At 37.7% G+C, this 19,036-nt stretch overlaps 2 protein-coding genes across 6 annotated transcripts; one reads left to right on the top strand and one right to left on the bottom strand.

Moving 5' to 3' along the window:
* Window positions 1-34: 34 nt before the first annotated feature.
* LOC126804005 (uncharacterized) lies at window positions 35-1,916 on the bottom strand. Its single transcript, XM_050531755.1, has 7 exons — window positions 1,685-1,916; window positions 1,454-1,502; window positions 1,262-1,364; window positions 1,065-1,160; window positions 890-964; window positions 598-667; window positions 35-323 (listed from the first exon to the last, which is right to left on the bottom strand). Exons 1-7 carry the CDS (start codon window positions 1,898-1,900, stop codon window positions 249-251), a joined length of 684 nt encoding a protein of 227 aa, XP_050387712.1. The 5' UTR covers window positions 1,901-1,916; the 3' UTR covers window positions 35-248.
* Window positions 1,917-2,029: 113 nt separating this feature from the next.
* Window positions 2,030-6,278, top strand: LOC126804001 (uncharacterized). 5 transcript variants are annotated; one of them, XM_050531745.1, is made up of 14 exons: window positions 2,030-2,164; window positions 2,264-2,428; window positions 2,528-2,606; window positions 2,699-2,836; window positions 2,949-3,000; window positions 3,039-3,135; window positions 3,219-3,321; window positions 3,403-3,492; window positions 3,813-4,023; window positions 4,137-4,250; window positions 4,803-4,934; window positions 5,089-5,169; window positions 5,471-5,587; window positions 5,941-6,278. In XM_050531745.1, exons 4-14 carry the CDS (start codon window positions 2,772-2,774, stop codon window positions 6,025-6,027), a joined length of 1,149 nt encoding a protein of 382 aa, XP_050387702.1. In that variant the 5' UTR covers window positions 2,030-2,164; window positions 2,264-2,428; window positions 2,528-2,606; window positions 2,699-2,771; the 3' UTR covers window positions 6,028-6,278. The 5 variants fall into 5 exon arrangements, with proteins under 5 accessions (XP_050387702.1, XP_050387703.1, XP_050387704.1 ...); XM_050531746.1 differs by having other exon boundaries at window positions 2,528-2,613; XM_050531747.1 differs by lacking the exon at window positions 3,403-3,492.
* The last annotated feature ends 12,758 nt before the right edge of the window (window positions 6,279-19,036 follow it).

The following is a 19,036-nucleotide window of genomic DNA, read 5'->3' as shown; positions in this document are numbered from 1 at the left end:
CAAAAAGAACAGACGGTGATCAAAGGATAAAATGTGATAGTGTGATACTGTAAAATAATTAGATGCCCAATCAGATGCCATAAATCATTGAAGTAGGTTCTGAAGTTCCACTCTAACATATGCTTAATAACATCTCCATTAACTTTTAAGTCACCACACTTCTGCCCCAGTTCATGAAAGGTTTACATTGCAAAATGACATTCGGCTTATACACCTGCAAGCTCATTGCTCTTTGCTCCTCATGCATATTAGGCTTTAAGCAACTTATTTGCCTTGTCCAACCAGACATTGTAAATATCTTCCATGAAAAGAACGAAGTGCACCTGGATCAAAGTAAAATGTAGCTGCCGGTGAGAAGTTTTTTCATAAGATTAACTTGCGGGGTCTGCATTGTTAATAACTTTCGAACGATAATGCTTCAGATAGTTTCCAATAATGGAGAAAACAAGGTTTTGCTTGCTATAAGAACAAAGCATTGATCCATCTACATAGAGACAATGAACATGTGGAATGGCATGCAGAAAGGATGAAAGTTTAAAAAGGAAAAGAAACACCATAGTACTGCCATGCCAAGAAACAAATATAAGCAAATCACACCTCCTTTATGTCATTCACGGATTCTTTAATTGTGGATAGAGCCACTTCTGCAGCTTCATCATAAGGATATCTGGAAGAATATGAAAATTATTATGTGTCACTACTCACTAGTTCAGTTGTTCACAACTTCAATATGAAATTAGCACATGACTAGTTAGCACAAGTAATGAAACGAATGAATTATACTCAATACACTGATCCAAAATGATGAGGAAGTACTGTGATTCAAATCCTTCATGTAAAGTTTCCTCACTAGGTACAAATCACCACGGAAATTCATCTGGGAACTTACCCATACACACCACAAGATATAGCAGGAAATGCAACATACTGAATGTTGTGTGCTTTGGCTATGCTCAAGCTATTCCTGTTAAAAAAACTCCGCAGTAAAAAAAAACTGAATGAGCAATCAAGAAAACATTTCTATCAAGGTAGCAGCATTGATGAACAAATTTACGCCTAACCACCTGTATGCAGAGCTCAGATAGACTTCAGGGTTAGTACCAGGACGGTAGATAGGTCCAACAGTGTGAATCACATGCGACGCAGGCAACTTAAAACCCCTGCATCATATACAATGTAGTTGGTTAGTAATCTTCATTGCAAATCAAAAGCAATATTCAGTAACAGAAATGTAGACAGTATTCTAATCACGAGATCTTACGGGGTGATTCTAGCTTCTCCGGTGGGACAGCGGACTCCTGGCCTAGCTTCCGGAACACCATAGCATGCCTGTAACAGATCCGGGCCGGCAGCCCTATGTATAGCTGCAAGTAGTCATTAAAAAAAAATCATCAGCATACTAATAACAGTCATTTTATTTAGAAAGTTCTTCATTAAACAAACCATTGTTTACCTCCATCAGCACCACCACCTCCAAGCATTCTCTCATTAGCTGGATTAACCTACACAATCAAGCTCCAATCACTCTACGACTCAAATTGAAATGAGATTAATAACAGTAATTACTGAAGTAAATCACTACAATCTAAAACCCTAAATTTCACCATCTTGAACACAAAAGGCTCAAAATTTCACCATCTAAGTGTAAATAAGAATGAACAAGGGGTTGGGGAAGAAGCCTAACGATGGCGTCAGTGGAGCCGTCGACGAACCACTTGGTGATGTCACCCATCTGTATCACCAGCGTGCTTTTCTCAGACAAAGCAAACCTCACAGCTCCTTCTCCACTCGCCATAGTCGAAACCCTAACCCTAGCTCTGTCCAAGCTCCCAATTCCACTTTTTCCACACCTCAAACTGATCGCCGGAGCTGCCCTCACAAATCTCACCAAGCTCTCCATTCCCTATTTCGCCACAGTCAAAATCTAATTTACAAGTCAACGCCACCTGGCGCATGTTGATTGGTTATAAATTTGTCCAAGACCCGACCCGTATATGTAACCCGTCACGCTCTTTCTTCTTCGTCTTCCCGTAAATCAAATCAAATCAAAATCCAGAAGAAGAGATGAGCAGGTCTCGCGTGGATGCGATGCTGTCCCGTGTTGGTTACGGTGCACCCGCACGAGACCTCGGCTCTGCTCCACTCCTCCGCCACCTTCTTCTTCGTAAAGCTCCACCGCTTCGCTTCATCCATTTTCCACCTTTCATTTACACTAATGTTCGTGTTAATTATTGAGGCTGAAAATTCTGATTCTTGAATGCAGATTCTGTGCGCGTACTTCGTCTTGCTTCCTCTTCGCGACGAAGGAGCAATCTCTCTCGGCCTATCGAATCTCCCGAGCTTATTCATAGGCTCTCTGCTTCTGACCTCCATCGCTGCTCCGCTCGCGACTCTCTTCTTCTCTTTGCCGAGTGTCCCCAAAAGCAAGGTGCGTAGTAGTCTATGAACCTCTCAAAATGTTGCGGCGTTAGTTACTTTGAATTTGAAGTATGGAATTTGATTATTTGGCTTTGGTTTTAATGCACAGGTTTTTTAGTGTGTCACTTGTTGTGTTCTTCATTCTTTGGCATACTTCGTCGGCCGGATATTCGCAGTCACAGTTGGAGGTGTGAGGTGGATTTGCATTGGTGATGGTGATGTTTTGAGTTGTTTTTTGTACTCATAAGCTCTATTGACTAGCCCAATTGTCGGTATTTAGGGTGTGGCGGCCGCTGTGGCCGCTGCGGCAGTTGATGAACAAAAGGGTGATGGTAATCGAGCTAGTAGTGTAGATGTCACTAAATGGGAGCACCTTGATTGGTTCTATGTTTCTGTTCGAATTGGAATGTTTCTTTGGGTATGGAAAATTTATGATTTTGACTTTCGTTTTCAGAGATAGTAGAGGCTAGTTTGGAATGTGATAAATATATCAAAAGTTGATGGTGATGAAATTATTCGTCTTTCTGAAGGTTTACAATTTCGTCAACTTGGGCTAGAGTAATCGATGTTATGGACAGTGAGGTACGTAACCCCGCCGCGTTTAACTGTTGCATATTCAGTCAGGTTCCAGATTATTTGGATTTATTGGTGCTGGAGCCACACTTGGACAGCTTTGTGGGTCATTGTTTGCCACTGGAATGGCCTTCTTGGGGCCATGTATGTTTGTTTAATCAATCTTTATGAATTTTTTTTACCCTTTATCTGTGATTGATTTCAAACCATGGATTGGTGTTTTGCAGTTTTACTGCTGTTTTCTGCTTTGTTGATGGAGTTTGCTGCACAGTCATCAAAAGGGATAACTCAAGATCTGCCCCATCTCCCTGAGGAACTAGCACCCATCAGGTTAGCTACATTATCATAAAATTATTTTTAATCAAGAATTTGGTATACTGGATATGAATTTGGATCTTTTTGTCTTTCTAGGACCAGTAAACTGGGTTCTGGGACCATGTTTCATGCTAAAACTAAGCATACTCTGCAGACAAGACCAAGAATTCTCTCTGCTACAATTTTGTAATGTTTCAGTTTTCCATATTAAGTGGTTTTGAGCTATGAGAATGAGAATCCGTACATGCTCATTCACATGGTGCAATTTAAATTTGAATATTTGGTAGTACAGAAGATTATTGGGATTATAACACTAGAATCAGTAGTATTGTTGAACCTTTATAAACCCATAAGTTAGCTTTACAGGAAAATCTGCTGTACATTTCAAGATGGTTTTCTCTTAAGATCAATTTAGTTTTGCTTTCAAACCCATTATCACTCCAAAAAGTTGGTTTTCTTATAAGCTTTCATATTTTTAAAGTAATATGTTTTTTTTTTGCTGTTAGAAATGCTAAACCTGATCAGCAGAATGAGTCTGACGGGCAAACCATTAAAAATATTAAAGGAAATTCTCCCGAGTCGGCTACTCCGGTGGTGAAGCCTCAGCTTTGGGTCATCTTAGATGGATTTCGCCTTATATTGTCATCATCTTACTTATTGTATGTGTCCTTTTTCCTTTGGCTGAGTGCGGTTGTGTCTTCATTCTTTTATTTTCAGGTAGGAGTCACCATCATTTATAATCACCATTGTTTATTATTCATTATTGTATGTGTGCTTTTTCCTGTGGCTGAGTGCGGTTTGTCTGACTTTATGTGTTTCTGTAACTGCAGAAAGTGAGTGTCATTGCCTTGACTGTCACTAGTTCTGTTGGAAGAAGAAAATTGCTTGCCCAGATAAACAGCTTTATTGCTATTTTTATCCTTGCAGGGCAACTTACCATAACGGTATGATATTAATCGGATGAGCTTTTACAATAGATTTGGTTTTTGGCTTGATTTTATTAGTGTAATCATTCGAATGCTATGCATAGTGTTTTGCTTCTTGAAAGCACACGTATCAATTAGTTAGTTCTTGTTTACAGCTGTTTTTGAGATCACCACTTTTAAGCCCTCAGAATTTGAGTATCAGTTTCCTACTTTGTGATGTCACTAGATAAAATGAAGAAATCTAGTATCGGGCCTAACACCGGATATAAGGTTCTGTTTCTAAATATTGTCGGACTGTGATTAAGTAGTTCTGTTTCAAGGAGTCCTAAATTGAATGATCCTTGAAACATTTAAGGGCTTTTAGAATCCTCAATTCTTGAATTTTGGTAGTAACATCATGCAGTTATTGTATTTTGCTCTAAAATTGCAATGTAAATTATCTTACTTGTGGTTCAAATGTGCATTTACTTTCATGAAAGGCCAGTAAATGTTTCCTGTGATGCATCTATCTGATATCATGTATTGGTAGGTGTATATTCACTTTCTTCTGTTCTTGTGGCAATTCCGCAGGGGCATTCTCTCACTGTTGTGGGAGTCACTACAGCTATTTGTTCTGCTCCAGTTGTTGCCTTCTCGAATTTGGTTGCAACTGCCATTTGGCCAACTTGGGTAGCCATTGCTATTTCTGAGACCCTTCGGAAGGTTTGTTTTTTCAAACTTCTGGGACCCTTTTAGATTATATCTTAAAACCTAGTTGGCCAAAGATGTTTGTGTTCAATGTTATAGGTGCCTAAACTCTTATATGAGAAAACATTGTGAAGTTGAATCTCACACTTTTTTCTTCTGTATCTTGCAGTTCGTGACTTATGTTGTAGCCAGGCCCGGTAGAGAACTCCTATTTACTGTTGTCTCACAGGATGAAAAGTACAAAGCAAAGGCATGACGTTCTGTATCCTTTATCTGTAAAATCTTTTCCTACTTGGTGCATGACGTTGGTTTTTTACTTTTCTACTAAAGGCTTTAATGTTTCCATTGCATGCATGAGTCCATGAGTGATTTGGTTTATAAGTTTATATGAAATTGAGGCCACAAACAAAAGACGCTTTGCATAGCCATTCCAGCCTCTCTATACATGGTGTCTCTTTATCAGTCTTCTATTGCATATATCCTGGCACATGCTATTATGAGCGAGCATGAATTCCATTGAACTATGATCTCACAGAGTACAGCTAGTGCAGGTTTGCATTGATGTGTTTGTTCAAAGACTGGGAGATGCTACAGCAGCAGGAATGTACAAGCTACTTTTCAGCACTCTTAATGGGAGAGCATCAACTGTGTCTCTCTACGGCCTGCCTGTATGTTGTCAATCTTCTTCTTTATATTTATTTTTTAAGTTGGGTGTGTGTGTGTGTGTGTGTGTGTCAAACTCTAAATTGTGACTCTTTGAGCCTGTTTTAACTCCTTCCCCTCCAAGCACAATGTGGTTGGAGAATCCTTGGGTCAATACCTGGGTGGGTTTGAGTATATATATCCTGAGGGCCAAAACAAAGCATCCTGTCCTGTGTAACTCTGGTTTCGGATTTACATATAGGATTCACGACTTTTATTTGGCTCTTTGAGTCTGCAGGGCATTCATAATTATTCTCTTGATTATGTATTTCCAATAAAGAAGAATGAGCGTATACTATTTCTTTTTGGTCTTCTCCAGGTCTGTTTGTTGTGGATAGTGATTGCATTTCATTTGGGGCGCCGTCAAGCTGAACTTGCCAGGCTTCAGACTCACTCCGCTTCATAATGCTGCCTTAGTTTCTTACTGGCCGTGCTTACAGTATGCGACCTTTAGGGATTTACAAGCAGTTTTGTTAGCTCCTGTAGAGGTGACAGAAAGGGCAGCACGGAATGCTGTTGTAGCACATACTATATAGTAAATATTCAAATAACATATAATGTATGATACGCTGTTAATATTCAGAACCCAATTGCATGAGTACACCAGCAACAAGAAGTGCTTCCAGAATCATATAAAATGTCTACCTTACGAATTTCTATTAATAATTGCCAAGTGCCAACTTCATCACTGGTAGTTTTCATGATAAAGACAGCTTATTATCATCATCACCATCATTTGGGACAGCTAGCATGACATGTTAGCATATTCCATAGATTGTTCAGTGGCACCAGCCACCAAGGATGGAGGGTGAAAGAAGATGCATTTTCTTTAAATAGACAATCAATGTCAAGATCAAGCATTATTTGTATACACTTCTACTTCGCCAGACCTAAACCACTCACTTCTCTTCCATGTTTTTAATATCAGAATCTATAAACTTACAGGAATCTGGACTTGAACAAGGGATTAGATAGAAAGATTGGTCATCACATGCTTGGCCACATGACATGACCCTTTTATATCTGCAGGTATTCTGCTGGCTTTGCCAATTTAACTCAAAATTCAATTCCCATCTGCGATTGTTTAACCAAATTAGTATCTAGAGGTACAAGAATTATGAGAACGAAGAAGAAAAAAGCAATGATTGAAACACATATAATTTCCTCATACAGAAAATGCCCACTTAGAACAATCACAGAGAAATAAAAAAACTAATATGGGTTCTCCACTGTCCCATTGAAGATTGACAGGGAAGACAGAAAGAGACGATAATTCTGGTATTTGTAGTTCTATTATTAACTTGCAAGATAATTTATCCGAGTCTCTTCTATATATCAAGATTGGTCGGTTGATTGTCGCTTATGTAGACTGAGAATATGAGTTTGAGATTTTTTTTTTAAACCAAATATGAGTTTGAAATGTTGGATAGATATCAGTTACGTCCTACCCAAGATATGTTCTTTTTCTCAACCTTCTAGCTCAATATTGGGTGACATGCAGTCATGCAGCGTAATCATCATCGTCTTTGTTATTTTGTTCTTGATATTAAAATTTAGGAAAAAAAAATTAAGAGACCATGAAAGTTCACCTGCCTAATGTGACATGCTTTATTAGATTTGGTGGTCTACCACTTTATTGTGATATTTTTGAGTGCATGATTCAATTAGAGGCCTAACTTCATTAGCTTCAAGATAGAGTTCGTTTACTTTGTAGGGTTTCTCCATTCCTTTTCCAGCTAAAAAAAAATCAAATGAGTTGCATGATGTGCGTTATCTTGATTGGCATGTCACTCGTTTTCCTCCTATTTTAAGTTTTAACAACTAGCCATTTTTATTAAAAATGGTTATTTCAAGATGAAAATGTATATCTTCATTTATAAAATGAAGAAAATGAGCTGTTTTCTTTTTTCGCTTTGACTTTTATACTATTTTCTTATTTTTTAACCTGATTTCACCCCTAATTAATATGGTTTTCTCCTTCTTTCTCTCTTCCTCTCTCCTTTCTGATCAAAACTCTTTGTCTCTCTCTAGATCGAAATTCTCTATATATATATATATATATATGTTGAAGACGATGAAGAAGACGAATACGAATAGGAGAATTTGGCCATATCTATGCATTGAATCCAAAGAAACGACCTCGTCATTTCTTCTTCTCCATCTGCAATTCCTCTATTAAAGCTCATCTTCTGTTTTCTCAGGTAATCACTACCTCACATCAATCAATTTCCCCTCACCTTATTCATTGTTTGCTCGTATGATTTCATAATTTCGTTGTTTGATTTCAAATTGGCTTCAAATTATCATTCAAATCATCATAGTTTATTGGGCTTTGGTTGCTTGATGTTTAGATAGGTTTCTGGTGTTGTTAGATTATAATATACCCTATGATTTCATACATGGCTTGAAACCCTATAACTTTTGGTTCTTTGATTCGTAGTTTCATTGATTTCCAGATCGTACAGTTACTTGTATAGTTATTAACGCTGTGATAGTTTACTTGCATAGTTACTGATGTTGTACAAAGGACAGCTTCTTTCTTGGACATTGATTTCCATATCGTACAGTTACTTGTATAGTTATTAATGTTGTGATAGTTACTTGCATAGTTATTGATGTTGTACAAATGACAGCTTCTTTCTTGGATATTGATTTCCAATTCTCTTTAATATATGCTACATTTATCACCAATAAGTACAAATGCAGCTTCTTTCTACATCGGCAAAGGACGCAAATCAAGGTATATGCCCTTTAATTTTCTCTTTTCTGATTTCCTTCATTTTGGACTATGAAACAATTACTTACATAGTTACACATATAGTTACTCATGCCTTATTTTATTGTTGTGTAGGTTTGTATCCAGTACGTAGCGTATGCTATTGTGAACTCTGAAATTGAGAGTAAATGGACATTCTTTTTTGGGATATTATCTAAATATATGTTTGCATACTCTACAAGGCCGATCACATTCATCTCTGGTAAGAATTATGGGCTTCGTAAATCAGTCCAAACAGTGTTTCCTAAAGGTTTTGATAGAATGCGTGAGAGAAAATTAGTTTTGTGTGAATGATCGTTTGATCTTTTTGGGTTGATGAGAAGACATGCATAGATAGTTACTAAGACAGTTAACAAACAATTATTAACACAGTTACCTAACCAATTACTCATATAGTTACCACGACAATTACTTGATGTTAATACATTTATCCAAACATGCTAAAGTTATATCACTCAATCAAGCGCTATAGTTATCGTTTTGCTCGTTGTGATTGGTATGGTTAGTTATATATCTAGTTACTTGGTTATTTACAAGCTTACTGGCATGGTTCAGACACACTATTGTTGTGGAGCTTGAGTTATTACAAGATTGATAATGTCTGACAAATAATTAGTTGCATGATGAATAATTTTGTAGTTACAATACCAGTTACACACTTAGTGACCTAGATACTGTTGTTGCAGTGCTTAAGTAATTAGAAGACTGGTTATATTTACCTTGCAAATAATCAGTTAGATGAATAATAAGTTTGCAGTTACAAAATCAGTTACATAAGTAGTACTCAATTACTTGAATAGTTACGTAAGAAGTAACTTAAGTAATCTAGTTATATTTCTAGTTATTTGACTAGTTAGGTAGTTACAGAGTCAGTTACATGACTAGTTACGATGTAACTTTCATGTAACTCACAAACTAGTCACTTGAAGTTACATAATGAGAACTTAACAACATATACATGTAATGTTGGGTAACAATTAAAATCTCAATACTCCAAGTATAGACTTTTTAAAGGAAATTACTGCATAATTGTTGCATTTCCTCTACTTTGTTGTATTTTCTGACATTGCACCTATGAAAAAAACAATATCCATAGTTATCAAACAAATATTTAATGGAAACACAGTTACCAACACAAAAAAATGGCAAATCATTCTTTTAGCGTATTTTGACAATTAATTGATTGATATATCCACACATGTTAGTTACTCAATTGTTACTTACTCAGTTATATGCATTCACATAAATAACATGTAACAAAAGCGTAAGTAAAACCAATTACATCCATCAACTCTCATAAAAAAAAGCCTACATAACTGACCATGTAACTAGATAATTTCATGATCAGCCATATGATCATATGTTCAATACACACACACAAACATATTGATTATATATTCACCTCATCACCTCAATTATCTTGTCTCTGCTTTATCCTGACATTACCAGACAGTTACTAACATAGTTACTAAGACATATACTCATTTTCAATAGAGTTACTAATATAGTTATCAAAACATTTACTCAATTCCAACAGAGTTACTAATATAGTTACTCAATTCAATAGAGTTATTAATATAGTTACCCATAAAATTACTAACATAGTTACCAAGACAGTTACTAATTTCCAATAAAATTACTAATATAGTTACCAAGACAGTTATGCAATTCCAACAGAGTTACTAATAAAGTTACTCAAACAGTTACCAACATAGTTGTTACTCAATTCAATAGAGTTATTAATATAGTTACCCAGAAAATTACTAACATAGTTACCAAGACAGTTACTAATTTCCAATAACATTACTAATATAGTTACCAAGACAATTATGCAATTCCAACAGAGTTACTAATATAGTTACTCAAACAGTTACCAACATAGTAACCAAGACAGTTACTCATTTCCAACAGAATTACTAATATAGTTACCAAGACAGTTATGCAATTTCAATAGAGTTACTAATAAAATTACTCAAACAGTTACCAACATAGTTACCAAGACAGATACCCATTTCCAACATAGTTACTAATATAGTTACAAACACAATTACTTAATTCCAACAAAGTCACTAATAGTTACTGCAATTTCAATAGAGTTACTAATATATTTACTCATACAGTTATCAATACAATTACTAAGACAATTACTCATTTCCAATAGGGTTACTAATATAGTTACCAATACAATTACTAAGACAATTACTCATTTCCAATAGGGTTACTAATATAGTTACCAAGACAGTTACGCAATTCCAACAGAGTTATTAATATAGTTACCAAGATAGTTACCCAATTCCAATAGAGTCACTAATAGTTACTCAATTTCAATAGAGTTACTAATATAGTTACTCAAACAGTTACCAAGACAATTACACAATGTCAATACAATTACTCAATATTATCAGCATCTGCTCATATAACTATTTTAAGTACCTGATCATGTAACTAATTACTTGGATAGACAATCAAACAACATTAAGACATTGTTTTACATACATTCACTTGCAATGTCAATATAGTTGATATGACATTTACTCAACACCAACAAAGTTACCAACACGGTTATCAAATAGTTACTAACACAATCACATATAAAGTTACAATACAATTATGTAGTTAGTCACATGATTAGTTACTTAAATAGTGACCTAACAATTACTTAATAAAAACACAGTGACCAATATGGTTACGTACATAGTTACCAATATAGTTACTAAGACAAATACTCAATACCAACAAAGTTATTAACACATCTACAAATAGTTAGATACATGACTAGTTACCTGCATAGTTACATGATTGTTATAGACTGGACGACTAGTTAGATGAACAGTTACTTGATTGCACGATTAGTTACATGTATGGTTACTTGACTAGATGTAGACAATTACATGCCTGGTCACATAAACAAAATACAAACCAAGCTCATAAAAACACAAAATAAACTAACTAGGTAAACATAAGGATCAACTAGGTAATAAGAGAAAAGCCTCTCATGGTCATATATATTGCAACACCACTTACACTAATAACATACCAAAAAATAGAGATTTTATATGGCCACAACCTCATTGAGGACTTTTATCAAACACCTTATATGCATTACTTCTTTACATTACAATTGAGCAAGAACAATTGAATAAGGCCGGTAGTAAATGAGCTATGGTTGAATCGCAACAATCATAGCATCATATATATCTATTCAAATTCATAACTAAACAATCAAATTTAAGATAAAGAAACTCTGCATCAAGCAGAAGAAGCTTCACTTCTTGTAAAACCCGATCCAAAACAAAGATGACTACAAGTTTAATTAAGCAATGAGAGCGAGGAAGAGAGAAAAGTCAAAAAACCTTATGGAGATGATTGAATATGAAGGAGAGGAGCTTAGAGACCCGATTGGTCGAGCACATCGATGAACCACGACTCAACCTTGTGGGCATCATTGTATATGACATGGTTTGCTAAAGAAGAGGAATTGACGAAACCTTGACTATGGCTTCAACGGCGACGTGATTGAGGCGTGGTCAAACTCCTCCACCATGTCGTCAAGATCTTTGTAGGTGATGATAGAGATGTGGCGGATTTGAGAGAGAGAGAGAGAGAGAGAGAGAGAGAGAGAGAGAGAGAGAGAGAGAGAGAGAGATGCACAGTGTTGAAGGATAAGTTCAGTAGAGAGAAAGTAATCAATTATGGTAAATTTATATAGGGGAAATAACAAGACTATTATTGTGGTAATCAGTGACACGCTATAATTTGAACTTTTAAAGATAGAGGTTTTGCATTTGCCTTTATTTATCAGAAACCAAAATTAAAGACCCTAATTAACATTTTGAGTTTTTAAATGCCCTTAATTAGGGGTGGGCATAAAAAACGGAAATCCCGATCCCGTCCCGAAATTCATAAGGACGGGACGGGACAGAGGTCTAAAAACGTCTGTCCCGTCCCGATCCCGTCCTGTTTCATAATAGTGGGATGAGACGTGGGACGAATAATTTTTATCCCACTTCGTCCCGCCCCGTCCCACCTTTAATGAAAACTTGAATTTTTTTATATATTTGTATCAAAATGAAACTAATTTATGTTCTTAATAACTCCAAAATTATATCAACTCAAATAATAATGGTAAATTATAATATTTTAAACATAATATGTATTTTTTTGTTAAAATTTCATTATTGAATGTTACTTTGTTAATGAAAAAGTAAAAATATAAGTTTTTATTTAACTTCATAGAAAAGTGGGATTTGTCTCGTCCCGTCGAGTGAGATGCATTCTTAAAAACTCTCGTCCCGTCCTGATTCAAAAGAGTGAGATGAGACGTGAGATGAGCCCCGTTCCGTTTCATCCCGTCTCGTGCCCACCCCTACCGTTAATTATCAAAAGCCCAACAACTATTCAGTTCTAATCTCTGAACCTTGAGTGCCAAGCAAACTCGTGCCTTTACTCATTGAAGGAAAATATTATACGCCTCAGTAGTCCTGTCCTAGTCTCTCACCATCACACCTAACCAGCCACTTTTTCATTGCCATTTGCCAATTCCTCACTCTCTCACCTAGCTTCGGTTATATAGATCATCGATCGATCTGCTCGAGTCGGAACCCGCATTATTCGATAATCTTTGGCAGGCTCTCTGATCTATACGCATTTTTGTCGACGTTTCTGCGTATTTAACAGAGTACAGATGTTTGGATCTTTTGGACAGTTATATATATATATATATATCAGCTGGAAGCATCAACTGGCCGGGAAGATCGATTGAGACTTGAGAGAGGTTTGGGATATTTGAACCAATTTGTACTTGCACATCAAATCAGCTTTCACTAATCATAGCGGAAAGGAAATTAAGCCGAAAGAGGCTTTGTCCGGCACTACATACTTTCAAAACATCCATATGTGCTTGTTTATTGAATTATATATGCAGAACTGTGGAGTGGAATGGAATGTAGTAGAGTGGAGTGGAGTACTGGAGTGACAAAACAAGACCGTACCTGACCCTCTAATTCTTCCTGGTCGTTTAAAGTTGAATGTTCCACAAGATCGACCACAACCATGGATCAATGAATGAATCAGATAAAAAGTGCCACATTATACCCATGGAATAATTTTTAAATGTGGGCTCCAAAAAATAATGGACCAAAAATAATACCAATATTTGTTTTCTCTTATTGTCTCACCACACCATCCATCATTTGAAGTTCATTCTTTTTCTTTATGTCTAAAGTTTGTTGGGAATTCAGTGAGGTTAATCCTATCAAGGACCAAGAAATTAAGGTGTTTCTTTACATGCAATATCTCACTTAATCACGTCTCAACATTGCTTATAGGACTTCATTACTTGATCGATGCAAGAATGTTGTCGATTGTTGATCAGTGTATATATATACCTGATAACCTGATCGATCCACCCACAAGCACAATTGTCATTTAGGGGAGTGAAGTCTACACTCTCCAGTTTACACACTTCTTAATTTGTAATTCACACTCTCTAACTCTTTATTTCACAAACTTTAAGTTAGTAACTTAGTATAAACAAAAACTTTAATTATCAGAAAAGGAAATTGGATCGTACGTGTGGATCGATATGCATTACAATTACTCTACCATTGGCTAATTTCTTAATTTCTTCTTAATCTGAAATGGAGTGTGGTATTCTTTCTGACTAACTGAACTCTGGTGGGTTCAATAAAATCACTATATATGTACTTGTTCATGTAATCGATCCTTGATGCAGTTTTCGATGATGAATGAATTCTATTTTGATGGAGAAAAACTTCCGAAGGAGTATATATAGGACCAAATCAATCAAAACGCAAGTAAGGATCTCTCTAAACGTGGTAGTAGATATGCCATGATGCATTATACAAGTGGAGTAGTGGACAAACAAACCTAGGGATCCAAGCAGGTCCGGCAAACCTAGCTAATGATAAATTGATATATATATATATATATATATATATATATATATATATATACCATCAATCCTATCCAAATAAAAGCCATATTTAGATAATTAGCCTTCGTTTTTTAATTGCGCACCATCATTTTTCCATTAATTAACATACAATTAGAAGAATTTAGCAGCCAACTTTGTCTTAAATGGCATTTGTATTATCACATAGTAGGGCACTGGTGGCCGACCTATTTCAACAATCCAACATTGAAAATTTTCTAATGACTGCATATTCCGAATCCCTCTGGATTTATATTCTTATGATTGTCATAATCATGTAAAGGAAAATTTTTATATTACCATTCAAAATACCACGATAAAGAAGCTAAGTATAATGGTTTCCAGCTAAACTATCCATCTTAATTTGTTAATCAATCGCTCCAATCTTTTCGCAAATGGAATTAGGTAAATATCAATTGCTCGAGTAAAGTTAATCACACGGATAAAATATTTTAGGTCACTTTTGCATGCAAAAGTCATGCTGTGTTTTCAACATCAGAACTGTAGTGCAGATGGAAGATCTTGTAGCAGAAATAATTATACACAAAAGAAGGAACCAACTCGAGCCAAATTTGAGGCCATTTCATTTACGACTCGATCTGTTCGGGGCATATCTAATACAGCAGGTATGTGCCCCATATGCAACTCTCAGAGAGATATAGATAGTAATTAGGGTTTGGCCATATTGTGTTCCTTCCCATAAGGAGAGTTGAGTAGATGGAGCATTCAATACTGAAAACTACCATGCCCTTGTTAGTGCGATTAGCTTTAGCATGATTAACTCTACTTTAGCATGATTAACTCCGTAAATCACGGGAGTGATTCACAGAGGAAATCAAGGAAGCATTTGTCGCCGAATGTACTTTAGTTAGCTTATATAGGCCATTTTGATCTTGTATACATTCATTAAGTGATTAAGGAAAACACTTACCTTGTTCTAGTTGGTATCAGAGCCTTGCTCTGTTTCTTTCTGGGTTTTTTGTTTTTCCATTTCTTGCGTGTTTTGTGCAAGCTTGATATCTACATATCTACTCTGATTGTCATCTTCTGGCGTTATTGTCATCTTCTCCATGGCAACGTGGCCAGCAGAACCAAGCACGCGGGCCAGCCGGCTGTGACGCTCCTTCGACATACCGCTGCACTAAGTCGGAATACCCGACTCTCACTCGCCCTACCAAGCTCACACGCGGACGACGCACTCCTCTCCGGCGACGCTCCTGCATCGCCGCCTTTGTCCCACCGTACGCCCTCGCCTCGACGTACTTCGGCGACGCTCCTACACTCAGTCGAAATACCCGACTCAGCTCACTCGGTATCACCGAGCTCACTCTCCGACGAACGCTCTTGCATCGCCGAAGCTCACTCACCGACGACGCGCTCCTCTCCGGCGACGCTCCTGCATCGCCGCCTTTGCGCTCCTCGACGAACGAAGGCCAACCGCTGGTATCACTCACCGTTGCAAAGCTCCACCGCCGCATCAAGCGAGCTCTCCTCCTCTCCACCAGCGCCGCTGCCAACAAATTTCAACGAAAAAAAAATCACCGTGCTCCAGATCCGACTAGCCCATATTCGACCCGGCTCGGTTCGGCCCATATTCGGCCCATATTCGACCCGGTCCGACCCATATTCGACCCAGACTCAACCCGACCCGGACTCGACCCGACCCGGTCCAAGATCCGACCTAAGCCCGATCAGGTTCAAGTTGGTGGTCTTTGTTGTCAGTGTAGGTTCACCGACAGTGCACGTACACCCAAGACAGTTTTTTATCCGTTTTCTACTTTTCAATGGATTTTGGAGACGAAGCTGATGTTCTGAAATTTGAAGTATCTATCAAGAGTTCCGACAATGGGTCCTTTGGGGTAACTAAACTCAATGAGACCAATTTTCGAAAATGGAAGCGAATTATGGCGGCTCATCTTCGAGGCATGCACAAAATGGGGTATGTAACCGGAGTACCTAAGGCGCCTAGTGCAAATGATATTGTTGCATACACTAAGTGGGATGACGATGATGGCCTTGTGATGTCCATCTTGTGTAAAGCTATGAATGAAGAAATAGTTGATCTGGTGGAGGCATGTGACACTGCGTAGGCTATATGGCAAACACTCGAAGGTTTATACACTAATGACTCTGATTTCATACAGGTTCATGAGTTAATGTGCACCGCTTTGACAATGCAACAAGATGGGCAACCGGTTGCGCAATATTTCACTAAACTAAAAAATATTTGGGCTAAGATTGATATGAAACGTCCTTGCATGATCAAGAATTAGGAGGATATTGTTTGGTACCAACGTGAGAAGGAGCTTGAGTGAGTTCACCATTTCCTGAAAGGACTTGATGCCAAACATAACAGTGCGAAATGAGAATTACTCCGACATACCGAACCCCCTAGCCTCATTACAGCTTTCACGTATATCCGGAAGGATGAATCTCATCAGGAAAGTCTTCATCAGACACAAGTTGAAGTTTCCAGCCTTACTGTTCGTGCTAGATTTCCTGCATCACCCCTTCAGCGGGCTCCTTCAGCAAGGACCACCACAAGGCTTTGGGAATCAGCCCCGCCCTTCTTGCTCTTATTGTCATAGTACTACCCATGCTCGTGTGACCTGTTGGAAGCTGTATCCACACCTTCGGCCTAAGAAACCGAATTATCGTCCCCCCAGCAAAAGCAGCTATTCAAATCGTCCAGGATCCCGATCTCTATGGTGTGGTTGGACCTGATCATCATACAGCAGGAGGGGCAGTACCTACCGCATCCATAGCTGGTCATGGCAAAATTGGTATGGCTTTAAATATTTCTACCTTTGTGGGTTTTGATACATGGATTATTGATTCGGGTGCATCTGATCATATGACTTATGACAAATCTTATTTTACCGTATTGTCTCCTCCACCAATACCCTATGTTACTAATGATAATGGTGAGGCATTCCCCGTATTAGGGAAAGGGTCAGTTCATATTACTCCCACAATAGAGCTTCACAATGTGCTATATGTACTTGCTTTATCTCATCATTTGATATTTGTCCCACAATTGAACGCTAACGCTAAGTGTTCTGTGACATTTTTTCCTATGTATGTGATATTTCAGGATCTTCTCACCGAGGAGTTCATTGGTCGGGGGTATCTGAGGGGCAGGTTGTTTCATCTGGATCAGACATATGCGGGGGAGAAACCAGGGGCACAGTCTCGGACCGCTTTAATCTCCACTTCTGACAAGCTAAGTGAAGTTTGGTTATGACATCGTCGCTTAGGGCATCAATCTTTTAGTATTATGAAAAAATCCATGCCTACTTTGTTTTTTAGTGTGGATGAGTCTTCTTTACGTTGTGAGACATGTGTTTTGGGCAAGAGTCATCGGTCTACTTATTCCCCTAGTACTTCTAATAAAAGTACTTTTTCTTTTGAATTAATTCATTCTGATGTTTGGGGACCTTCTAAAGAGTCTACTGTGTCAAAAATGCGGTATTATGTCTCATTCATTGATGATTGCACCCATTTTTCATGGATTGTTCTCCTTAAAACTAAAAATGAGGTTTTTCCAGCTTTTAAGCCTTCTATAACAATGTCCAAACACAATATAATGCCACAGTTAAAATTCTTCGTTCTGATAATGGGGGAGGGAATATGTGAATCATGTCTTTCAAGAGTTCTTTACCACACACAGAATTGTTCATTAAACCACCTGTCCTTACACACCTGAGCAAAATGGAGTTTCTGAAAGGAAAAACCGTCATTTACTTGATATGGCTCGGTGTCTTCTTTTTAGTGCCCATATGCCTTCGTCCCTTTGGGGTGATGCTGTCATAACTTCTGCCCACCTCATTAATCGGCTTCCTTCTCATGTCCTTCAGGGAAAGGTTCCGTATGAGGTGCTTGCATCTCATGTCTCCTTACCCTCTTTTCATAATCTTCCTGCCCGTGTTTTCAGTTGTGTTGCTTTTTTCAATCTTCCAAAACACCAGAGGTCTAAGTTGGATGTCCGGGCCGTTAAATGTGTATTTGTCAGGTATGAGGGACATCAGAAAGGATACCGGTGCTACCATCTACCTACTAGGAAGTACTATGTCTCTATGGATGTTATTTTCTTTGAGGACATGAGCTATTTTTCCTCTTCCGATACTGCTCTTCACGGGGAGAATTCGTATTTTGAAGAGCTGTATCATGGAAAGGGGGAGACAAATACGCTAGTAGATATGGTGACAGGTTCAATTGAGATTACCAAAATGTCAGCTACACAAGCACCATCAGATGATTCTGGTGTCATTGCTCCAGAGATTCAGGAACCAGAAGATGATAACACAACTGCCCCTCATGTCTCCTATACTACTATTACACCTGACCAATGCTCTCCTGGTATGGAAGATCACTCATCTGGGGTTAGTCATTCTATTAGGACTAATAATAGTGAGGCTAATAGTAGATAATATGTCTTGCCAAATAGGTCTACTCGGGGTCAGCCAATAAAAAAATATGAACCTACCCTTCAGGCTAAAGCTAAGTATCATGTGGCAAATTTTATGTCTACCAAAAGATTGTCTAAGTCATATGAATCATTTGTGAATCAAATATCTACTGTATTAGTGCCTAACAAAGTACATGATGCATTGTGAGATCCAAAATGGAGGAAAGAAATGGAAGCATTACAAAAGAACAATACTTGGGAGCTTGTATCTCCACCAC

The sequence above is a fragment of the Argentina anserina genome, chromosome 7 (assembly GCF_933775445.1).
Source record: "Argentina anserina chromosome 7, drPotAnse1.1, whole genome shotgun sequence".
Lineage (NCBI taxonomy): Eukaryota > Viridiplantae > Streptophyta > Magnoliopsida > Rosales > Rosaceae > Argentina > Argentina anserina.
This window is presented reverse-complemented; position numbering and strand designations above follow the sequence as displayed.

Bases quoted from the DNA above. Each gene is read 5' to 3' on its own strand.
- LOC126804001 (XM_050531745.1), top strand. From the start codon at position 2,772: ATGTCACTAAATGGGAGCACCTTGATTGGTTCTATGTTTCTGTTCGAA. The intron at 5,170-5,470 runs GCATGACGTTCT...CAGCTAGTGCAG, and splicing joins ATGAAAAGTACAAAGCAAAG to GTTTGCATTGATGTGTTTGT. The intron at 5,588-5,940 runs GTATGTTGTCAA...GGTCTTCTCCAG, and splicing joins TGTCTCTCTACGGCCTGCCT to GTCTGTTTGTTGTGGATAGT.
- LOC126804005 (XM_050531755.1), bottom strand. From the start codon at position 1,900: ATGGAGAGCTTGGTGAGATTTGTGAGGGCAGCTCCGGCGATCAGTTTG. The intron at 965-1,064 runs GTGGTTAGGCGT...TTTTTTTAACAG, and splicing joins TATCTGAGCTCTGCATACAG to GAATAGCTTGAGCATAGCCA. The intron at 324-597 runs GTGTGATTTGCT...ACTTTGATCCAG, and splicing joins CCGTGAATGACATAAAGGAG to GTGCACTTCGTTCTTTTCAT.